Genomic DNA, 11,505 nt, shown 5'->3' with positions numbered 1-11,505 from the left:
TAATAAAATAAGATAGCTTTTCTCTATATGGTACTCATGCCTGCATAAAGAATATAACGACAAGGATCATGAAAAGTTAAACACTAGTTGTACGAATGTAGAATTATGAAGTAAGTCTATTCTAAAATGTTTTCTTTATGTTCCAATGAGAGCTATATTAGTGTAAAGGATGCAGTAATCATATGCGTAAATGGTTTTTTATGTTCTAATGGCATGCTTTGATTAAACAAATGACTTTCATTCTAAAGTTGCACTGATTACTTGGTTCCTTTGGTGCTTTATATCGTAGATTTCCTCCCTTTTAACTCATGTTTTTCCTCCATTTTATTCCAGAAGAGTATGTGCAGAGCAGACAAAAAAAAAAAAAGGCAAAATAGCAATGAATTTTGAATCTTAAGAAAATAAATTTTTTATTTTGGCAAATTAAACTTTTTTTAAAAAAAAGAAAAAGAAAAAGAAAAAGAAGCAAAATAATAATTTTTCTTGTACTTATGTGAAAATCAACATGCAGTGTTCATGATCAAATTCAACACGGTACAACTAGCTGATTCGTGACATTTGAACTTTCTTAGAAGCATACCTAATATCAGACAAGTAGTTAAATAAAAACCCTAAATCAATTTAAAAATACACACGTCATTTTTTAGTGTAAAAATTGGACCACTTTATTGACAAAATAGATGATAGGTTACCTGGATTGCATCATTAACAACCCAGAGTACAGGACACGTGCATCGACTGGAACAACCTAGTTGAGGCTTGAGAGCCTTCACATTTTGATGGAAACTAGATTGTGCAGACTAGTTTGCTATGAAAATTAAAACAAAGTTAAAATTTAACAAAAAGGAGCCACTAGATTGTGCAGAGTAGCTCTGCTTGTCACACTGGCTGCATTGAAATTGCCATGCACATCATCCAAGTTCCATAATCCATCCCATATTATGTCCTCGTTTGCGGCCTCAGGCACAGACACACTGCTGTTAAGCAAGGAATAAAAGTATCCTTGCTCCTCATTGGTGTTGGGATACATGGTGGTCATTTCTTGCCTCATTTGAGGTACACATGTGGCCCGATTGTCATTTTCATCAAGCAAGGCCATGATCCTTTTCAAGTCTACTTGATTAAGTTGTAGTTGTTGCTGTTGCTGTTGCTGTTGTTGTTGTTGATGCTGCTGCTGCTGCTGCTGCTGCTGCTGTAGTTGTTGGTGCTGCTGTTGTTGTTGTTGCTGCTGATGATGATGAAATTGTTGCCTCCTTAGAATGCGATTTTTCGCCTTTTCAGAGGCATCAGAAGTGACTTTAGCCTTTTTCTTGAAGTGAGTCCTCCAGTAGTTCTTGATCTCATTGTCAGTTCTTCCTGGCAAGCTTCGCGCAATTGTTGACCACCTGAATTTCATGATTCAGTAATCAAACTATGAGAAAAAAAATTATTAACTTGAGAAATTTGAAGATCAAAAAGCTAAGTGTAAGAATTTACCTGTTCCCCCATCTAGCATGTAGCTCTAGAATTATGCTCTCTTCATGAGGCGTTATCTGCCCCCTTTTGAGGTCTGGCCTTAAATAATTCACCCACCTCAATCTACAGCTCTTCCCATTCCTTTTCAACCCTGCATAGGCAAAAACAGAGAGAGATTGTCAATCAATCCAAAAGAGAGGAAAATAGGCCTAGATATTGGGATTACAACAGCAGTAAGTAGGTAACAAGAAAATACCAAAAAACCAAACAGAAATGAAACTTTACAAGAGCATCCACTGTGACAGTAGAAAATAATAGTCCTTTCACAGTTTAAGTTGCTACAACTTGGGGGTCTTGTATTTGTTTAACCACATGAACTTAATAAAAAAAAAAAAAAAATTGACATCATTGACAGGGGTATGACCGTATGAAGTTGAGACCCTGACACTTTTTTCCATGCCCATATAATATGTAGTAGCTAGGTAGAAATGCAAAAGTGACAGAATTTTGGGGTAATATTAAGTTGCTTAATAAGATGTTAAACAGAGCAGAGTTGTTACCTGCAAGCCTAGCCACAGAGTTCCATCTTCCTTCACCATGCAACCTGACATACTCAATAAGCAATCTATCTTCCTCAGAGGTCCAAGGTCCCTTCCTCCAGCCCTCATCTTCCATCATACCCCATCCCAATTGGCCTGCCATGACCTCCCAGTTCATGTGATGTTAAAAAGAGCAAATGCTTTGTTTTTATGACGCTTCACTTAATGCTTTGTCTTCCAAATTCTGTGGCACATGGGGTTTGTGCTTGTGGCATATTTATATATGCCCTGAGCCCCCCCTGCTTCATTCCATCAGTCAATTTGAAGTCGTTTTCAAATCATCCAAATCCTTTCGGCCACTGTTTAAGGTACTGGTGATCTCTAAGAGTAAGGTTACCACGTCATCACCTATAAAATGACCAAAATACCCTATCCACTTTTTGCTTTTGTGTTTTTTGGGGAGGGGGAGGAGGGTAGGAGGTGTAATTACAATAGTTCTCATAACTATTAAGGCAGTCTAGTGTGATTAGTGCATAATAAAAATTGTTACAATAATGGATCCATGTTAAGTGATAGTATTACTCTAATCACAACATATCACTTTAATAAAGAAAAAAGTTATAGTGGGTTTCAATTAACTCAATTGGTAAAATCTTTGATGGTTGAATAAGAGATTTGGGGTTCAATCCCGCCTACACCAAAAATTGATTGGCGTCTTGGTTTGATGATAAAAAACTATTATTAGAAGCGGATACCATAAGTCAAAACTCTCAAAAAAAAGAAAAGAAGAAGAAAGAGTTATATCATTCATGGTAGTGTTCTATTCACAAACCCCTAGTATTGTTCATGTGTGGTTGAAACCCCATATTATTACTAATCCAAATTTATCATGCCAATCAAACAACCATAATGTTTACATCAAGCAGTAAGAACTAGGGATATTGATGACAATAATTTCATGAATTTTGTGACATAGAAGGTCATTAGAGGAATCCAAAGATCTGCTCAGGGATTGGGTGACATCCTTTAATAAGGATCCAAATCAATTAGATAGATTATAAGTGTCGATGTTAAAGTGAGACAAAAGAGAAATAGGAATCGGATGGCCATAGGACAGGTGTAATAGGCCTTTATGCATTTAGACAATATAAAAATTATTAGCTATAAAGCATAAGGTAGGAAATTAAACATAAAATATAGGTGGGTGGTGGAATTTTATTACTTGAAAATTACTGGAACTCCAATAGGCTTATAGCAGCTGTTGGATTAGCTTACTTCTTAAGGAGATTGATACATGCAATCTCTAGTAATCTTTATAAAATGGAATTTGTTGGATACCATTTTGAATATTGCGGTATTAAAATATTAAGGGTATTGATGATCTTGGCACGTCACCTAGAGGACACGTGGTGGTTGTGGGTCCTATATCTGGAAAGGAAGAGTTTCTGCAGACAAAGGATGTATCAGCTTGAGTGGCCACTGGCCAGGACATTCACATGCTGTGACAGAAGAAGCTAGTTTATAGTAGTAATGGTAATGGTAGTGGTAATGGTAATGGATTGGACTAGCACAGGCTCGAGCCTGGGGAGCTACTACTATGTTCTTTATTTTAATGGTGACAGTGGAGTACTAAATAATTGGGAAATTCTTGCTTTATTTAAGCTTAAGATCGAATTAATTAGGGGCCACAGCATTTGGAGATCAAAATAAAATCTAACTCAAAACTGCAAATTGTGAGTTGGTGGTTGATGAGTTAATGGGGGATATTTTGTTAATATAAAATAAAAAGACATATGGTTTATGGGCTGCACATTTAATTATGTCATGAGTCATGACCAATCAAGGAGCAGAGAATTTATTTATTTTAAGAGAGTCAAGTTAAAGTACAGTAGAAATTACACTTTACCAAATCAAAACTATCCTCCTAATAGCAATCAAAAAAAAAAAAAATCCTCCTAATAACACTTTGCTCCCTAAATTTTCAAATGCACACTTTGTACACTTTGTATCCTCCTAAGATCTATTTATAAAATTTAGAGTGCAAATTATAATCAGGGGTATAGTTTAGAAGGACAAAGTGTAATTTTCTTTAAAATATAATCGATTATATTACGTTATATTTAACAGTATAAAAAAAAATTATAAACATTATGCAAATAAAGTATTTGATAAACCGGTAGATGAATAAAAAAAAAGCGTCTGTCAAAAAAAAATTGGTACATAAGTGTCCATCAAACTTAATAAGAATGTGCTAAGATTAAGCAAAAAAGTTAAACATTTTTTTATTTGCTTTGAAAAATTATTATGAAAATATTAAGGTTATGTTTGGTAATAGTTTTTGTTTTCTATTTTCAAAAACTTGTTTTGGGGAATATAAAGAAAATTTTTTTTTCATATTTTTGAAATAAAAAACATGTTTGATTAGTTGAAATTTAAAAGATAGTTTTTTTAATAAAAAAAATAGAAAATACTAAAACATATTGTTACTAGGATTTGAACTCTAATGCTAACTCATTAAATGAGACAGATTCATTAAATTAAATGTTTTTTTCTATTGATTTTAAAAAAATTAGAAACTGAAAAACAGCATTCTACAAGTTTTCGGTTTCCTTTACAAAGTGAATTTTGGGAAGAGTTTTTGTTTTATGTCTATTTTGAGTTGCCAAACAAGCTTTTTAGTCTCAAAAATAGAAAATTGTTTTTAAAACAGAAAATAAAAGGAAAAAACAGTTACAAAACATACCCTAAGTATGTTCAAGTAATAGCCTTATATATGTGGTTTGAACTCTACCTCCCCTTCCCATTATCTAACTGTTACAACAAAAAACAAATAAATAAACAAGCCTAAATTCAAATCTCTCTCCTCTACTTATCATCTACTTATTGTAAGAATAAAAATAGTAATATTTACTAGTGAAAAGGGACATAAATAGTCTTTTATATATTTTTTAAAGTTGCCATTATTGATTTGAACATCCTCTTCTCTTTTGAAGAAATTGAAAAAAAAAATCCTTTTCTTTTTAGTTTTGACTCACTGAACCAAAAACTATAATATTATTAAAATGTTTCTGTATTTCCCAAGCTAGGTAAGAGCTAGGACAATGCTTCACACGCTTCTCGTTTATTTTTGGATTAACAACTACAAGACATTATAGATATCAACTAAAAGTATTTTCAATGATTGAATACTTTTTCTTTTTCTGAAATTATATGTCTTTTTACAAAAGGAAGTCCTAGTATGCATGTTTTCAAGTTTCATTTGATACTATGTTTTTCTGTTGAGCAAAAAAGTTTCATTTGAAGATTACACTCCCCTTTTCTTAACCCCCAAACCATATATTCCCATACTCATGATTATTTGAATCCCAAATACTCTGCTTAAAAAAGAGAAGAAAATATCACAAGATTATATAAGATAAGATTATTGATAATTGGAGAAGGAACATAAAAGGTTAAATTGAGAATAAGAGCAGATAAGGTTGAAAACTAAATATTGAAGTAGTTTAAAATAAAAATTGATCACCAAAAAATTTGAACTGATTTTGAAGGAGGAGATCTCCAAAAAGATATATATCAGCTCATTAATTAGCATTAAAACTTGAATTAATTTCACCAAAAAAAAATCTTGAATTAATTTTTGTTTCGTCTTTTTTTTTTTTTTTACATTAAATTAAGCTGGTTATATTAGTGAATAAGTGAATCGACTGAACAAGACCCCCTTAAAATAGAGAAATCTCTTAGAAATTTAATACTTTTTAAGTGGTTTGATCATGTTTGCCAAATAAAATGAAGAAGAAACCACTTTGGACCATTCATTTGCCCTCATCTTCTTGCAAATGTGCGTGTAACGTCCATAATATTTTTGTAGTTATCAAATCAAACCTCATTGCACGGAAGATCTGTACTCTGATTTGCATCGTATCATTTTGAAAGTTTCTAGAATTAATTAGTGCTACTAGACACCGCTAAAGCTAATCCGTGTTTAGTACGGATAACCAAAAAAGTGAAACCATAAAATACTTGTACTACACAAAGCTTGTCTACCAGCTAAGCATGTGTGCTTAAAGGTACAAAAGGTAGAAGATTTCATGTTCCTTATTCTATAGTTTTGTTTAATTTGTTTGGGAGTGTTATCAAAATAGATTAGGATAGAGTTTGTGGGATGTTGTGGCCTTTGTGGGGTTATAAGGAGCATTAAATAACTCATTTCTCTTTTTGTATTTATTTATATTCTTTGGCAAGGGATGCTGTGGAATGCCACTAGTTTCTAGAAACATTCTTTGTTCAATCATACTTTGAATTTCGTAGTATAAACTCAGGAATAAGCCCAAATAAGTGCATCATGTGTATTAGACCCGATATTATGTAAATATGTGAATATTGATGAACACGTGGCCGCATCATATTAGGTCTAGCTCATAAGACATTATACCCAAGCCATGTCCGTGAACTCAATCATGTGGATTGCTATGACTTGAGTTGAGAATTTTGGACTCAGTTTTAACTCAACCGAGTTAGCTCACTTGGAAAACAATAATTTCTCCAAGATATTTATGTTGAGTCAGAATGTCACTAGGGCGAAGAACCAATTGTTGAGGTTCTACTTTTAGTTGTTTATAAGGGATGAAAATAGAAATTATGCTACAATTAGTATGATTGCAAGATCTTTAATTTTAGGATTTGATCTACATACAAGATCTGTTTTTGATGGAAAATGGTGAGAATTTGATCCTAAGTTCCTTACAGCAAGAATCATAGATATGGTATCTGGGAAAGTTGGCTGGCTCTACTTTTAATTCTTGATACTTGATCATACTAAGATTCATTTGATTGCAAATTTAATCTAATTAATAAGCCATTTGTTCATCGGCGGGCTAAAAAACACAAAATCCATCTGCTATTGTAGACTAGGCTTAAAAGAAGATCGAAGAACTTTTGGTGTGATTGGTGGGAACATATTAATTTTCCTTTTTTTTTTCTTGGAGTTGTTAGAGGCAGAAGCTGTGGCTGAATTAATAATAATAATAATAAACAAACAAACAAACAAACCTGGATTTTGCATAAATTTAAGACCATAAACCCTTTTGGCCTTTTATCCAGGCTATTATAACTTTTTTCATTATAAAATAGGATAAGCTTTAAGTGAGTGAATTTAAGAGCAGACCGTAACAAGAATTCCAACCGGCCAAAGGGTGCAGACACTCCGATAAAAAAATTATATAAAAAAAAGTGTGTGCAGACATCCAATAACTGTCGCTTGGCTTCTTTTTTATTTATTTATTTATTTTTATCTTCCCTTGTAAAAATGTTTTCATTATAGCATTTAAATCTTTAGATTCCTCTCCAAAAAAAAAAATCTTTATTTTTTATTTGTGTTCTTTTGTTTCTCAAACTCTCCCAAATTTAATAAAATATGTCACTTTTAATTTCAAAGTAATTTCCTTCGACTCATCCCAAGCACTAAGTGCCTAAGAAGGTACAAATTGCCCAAATGATACCGCAGTCTATCCATAAATATTTAATCACATGATTTACTAATTTATTTAAACAAATAATATGATAATTAAATCATTCATATAACCAAACCTACCTGTATATAATCATTTGCTCTGGATATCCCCCGTAGAAAAAGAAAGAATCACCATATTATATTCCTCCCATCCAAAAAATGTCTTTTCCAATTATATATTTTACTCTTGGGATAGCTACAATCTCTAAAATTTTGTAACGATCGATTCATCTAAAGATTGAAAATAATATTTGTTTTTTTAATAATTTAGTTTGTCAATTAAATTATTTTCTTTAATTTATAAAACTTCTTTTAAGACATTAGTTTTAAAAGTAAATACAAACATATATATTTTCACTTTTGTTATTGTTTATTACTACTAACAAATTTATCAATAGATCTCTTTTAAGATTTAATTAATTTTTATATTCCCTTTTTTTTTTGGTTAAAGTTTTTCATATTTAGATTCAAAGTTTATATCATGATTAAGGCATTGATCAGTGCGGACACCTCATTTGCAGGTCATGGACATCTAGTGGAAGAAGCAAAACTCCTATCTGGCTTATTTTCTTTTTGTAGTTTCTCTCATGTTAGAAGATAAGGTAATTCTGCCGCTCATCATTTAGCTAGACATGTTAGCTCTCCGTTGGTGTGGATGGAGGATGTTCTCTCCCAACTTTTAGTTATAACTTTAGCCAACATGGCTAACATTTAATAAATATTATAGCTTCTTTTCTCAAAAGAAAAAAAAAAGAAAGATTCAAAATTTATAGTTATATTCATAATTCCAAAATTAATACAATTAAAAGAACTATCTACAGTATCAAATTCTAATATGATTAAAATTAAATAAATTTTAAACACTAGAATAATATAATATAATGTATTAGAGGCATTAATATGACTAATTGTGTGTGTATCTGTGAGAGAGAGAGAGAGAGATTTAATACCTTTTTTTTTAATTTTATTATCAAAGAATGATGTTGTATTAACACCAAATTATGAGCCTTTTTTGCATTAAGGACCTTAGACAATTGCCTGAATGGCCTACATAAACTAAGTTGACTATAAATTTATATTTCATATAAGTAAAATAAAATAAATAAAAATAGCCAATAAATAGTCATTAATATATGAAGTTAAAAGATTAATCCAAATATAAGATATTTCAAATAATAATTTGAATACATAAAAGTAAAATGAAAACAATAAATTAACACAGAAGTATTAAAAATATGATCATATACTCAAAAAAAATTTAATATTTTTTTATCTATACCTTAATTTTACAAAGATGTTGTATGATATTTTTACTTAAAATTAATTCATAAGTATCAATGTTTTTAATCCGAGATTTTATTTCTAATCAATGGATTAATTGATTGCATATGCCCTTAAAATGGATATAGCATCGTGTGTGTGTATATATATATTATTTATTTAACAAAACAACATATAACATTCAGCACATTGGTTAGGAGATGTTGCTGTAGTATATCAAGTTAATAATTTTTTTTTTTCTTAACAACATTAGTGTGGGGTCATGGATTTTGAGATTTGGCTGAGAGCATGTGGTTTGGCCGAGAAGCATGGGTCGTCCGAGTCCGAGGAGCGCCATCTCCTCGGACTAAAGTTAAACGCAAATCTAGTATAGATCCTAATGATCAAAGATGACCTTTTAGGAAGTTCTAATGATAGCAACGAACACCATGAATGTACAAGAGGGATAAGGGCTTAAAAATATCTAAGGGGAAGCTGCTATCACCGCATTAATGAGAAAGTGACCTCTGAACAGTATTATGGCAGCCTTACAGCCACCCTAGAAGACTTTTAGAGGGGGCTGATGGGACAAATATCAGCATAAACCATCAACCGTCTACATGTAGTCCACATGTAGGGTAAGGATGAAGGGAGAGATGTAATATAAATAAGGGTAGAGATCCCAGAGAGAGGAGGACGAAAAAAGGAGAAGAGAAAGCACTGTAGCAACCTCAACAACTCCTGTAACCATGGTCATTTAATATATGCTAGAATAGAGCTCCTTGGATTGTGCCGAGAACCAACTTTCTCGCCACACCGGGTTCAACTCTTGTTGGCTCATCATTCAAAACCATATTAACTGTTATCCAAGCACTAAAACCTAGCTCTTTGACCCACTCTCTACAAATTTATTGTACTGGGTTCACTGGGCCAAGATCCCTTACATTTTGGGCTTGGTCTGAAAATTGTGTCCCCACAATTGGCGCCGTCTGTGGGAAGAGTGAGTGCAACGGTTAAATATGGTGGGCTTAGGCCCCCATCAGCAAAAGTCATTGGGGAAAGCCATTATGGTGGCCAGTTTACTATGTGAGCAAGTCACTACGTGGGGCACACACGATTGTTGTCCTAACTTAGCTTCCGCTTAGGTCTATACGACGAAGTGCGGATTATATGGGGAGGACTACTAAATGGGGCACAGTTCTAGGGGCTTCTGATATCAAGTATATGCCTCGTACCTTTGTCAAGGGTCAGGTCCTCGCAAATCTGGTGGCCAAGATCGCTAAGCCTCCATTAGAAGAAGTGGCAGCAACACATGAGAAGGGGCTCTGTGGCGGGGCTAGTTCTTGAAGGTATATATTAATATCTTCTAATCCATTGAAGTGGTTAAACAGAACCTTAGCTATGTCGGGTCCTCGGACCTCCTGCTTTGGGAAAATTAACACACACTGACATCTATTGAAGTGGTTAAACAGAACCTTAGCTATGTCGGGTCCTCAGACCTCCTGCTTTGGGGAAATTAACACACACTGACATCCATTGAAGTGGTTAAACAGAACCATAGCTATGACGGGTCCTCGGACCTCCTGCTTTGGGGAAATTAACACACACTGACACTTATTGAAGTGGTTAAATAGAACCTTAGCTATGCCGGGTCCTCGGACCTCCTGCTTTGGGGAAATTAACACACACTGACATCCATTGAAGTGGTTAAACAGAACCTTAGCTATGCCGGGTCCTAGGACCTCTTGCTTTGGAGAAATTAACACACACTGACATCTATTGAAGTGGTTAAACAGAACCTTAGCTATGACGGGTCCTCGGACCTCCTACTTTGGGGAAATTAACACACACTGACATCCATTGAAGTGGTTAAACAGAACCTTAGCTATGTCGGGTCCTCAGAGCTCCTGCTTTGGGGAAATTAACACACACTGACATCCATTGAAGTGGTTAAACAGAACCATAGCTATGATGGGTCCTCGGACCTCCTGCTTTGGGGAAATTAACGCACACTGACATCTATTGAAGTGGTTAAACAGAACTTTAACTATGCCGGGTCCTCGGACCTCCTGCTTTGGGGAAATTAATACACATTGACATCTATTAAAGTGTTAAAAGAGTCTTAGCTATGCTGGGTCCTCAAACCTCCTGCTTTGGGGAAATTAACACATAATAACATTTCTCTTCAAAGTGTTTAAACTATAACTCAATCATGCCTCGGTCCTCGGACCAGATGATATGAGAAAGATAAAAACTTCATAACATTTCTCTTCAAAGTGTTTAAACTATAACTCAATCATGCCTCGGTCCTTGGACCAGATGATATGAGAAAGTTAAAACTTCATAACATTTCTCTTCAAAGTGTTTAAACTATAACTCAATCATGCCTCGGTCCTCGGACCCCATACTTTGGGGAATTATCATTCCACAACATCTATTTGTTTCTCACTAAGTGTCAAGACAGGCCCAATATTATAACCAAATCCTCAGATTGGTAGCTCTAAAAGAAGCAATTCACAGTATAAATATGGGGCGCATGAAACGACACTCCCTCAGGTGTAAATCAAAGGATCAAAGCATAATCGACTCTTAAGAATTCAAAACCCCACTTTTCTCCTCGGATGCGAGGAGAAAACTAGAGTTTTGAGGGCTATTGTGGGGTCATGGATTTTGAGATTTGGCCGAGAGCATGTGGTTTGGCCGAAAAGCATGGGTCGTCCGAGTCCGTGGAGCACCATCTCC

General features: G+C 33.9%; 1 protein-coding gene across 1 annotated transcript; it reads right to left on the bottom strand.

Annotated features, from left to right (window-relative positions):
• Positions 1–617: 617 nt before the first annotated feature.
• On the bottom strand, positions 618–2,256 carry LOC142625719 (uncharacterized). Its single transcript, XM_075799418.1, has 3 exons — positions 2,016–2,256; positions 1,477–1,606; positions 618–1,385 (listed from the first exon to the last, which is right to left on the bottom strand). Exons 1-3 carry the CDS (start codon positions 2,170–2,172, stop codon positions 836–838), a joined length of 837 nt encoding a protein of 278 aa, XP_075655533.1. The 5' UTR covers positions 2,173–2,256; the 3' UTR covers positions 618–835.
• Between the last annotated feature and the right edge of the window lie 9,249 nt (positions 2,257–11,505).

Source organism: Castanea sativa, chromosome 2, assembly GCF_040712315.1.
Source record: "Castanea sativa cultivar Marrone di Chiusa Pesio chromosome 2, ASM4071231v1".
In the NCBI taxonomy this organism is placed as follows: Eukaryota; Viridiplantae; Streptophyta; class Magnoliopsida; order Fagales; family Fagaceae; genus Castanea; species Castanea sativa.
This window is presented reverse-complemented; position numbering and strand designations above follow the sequence as displayed.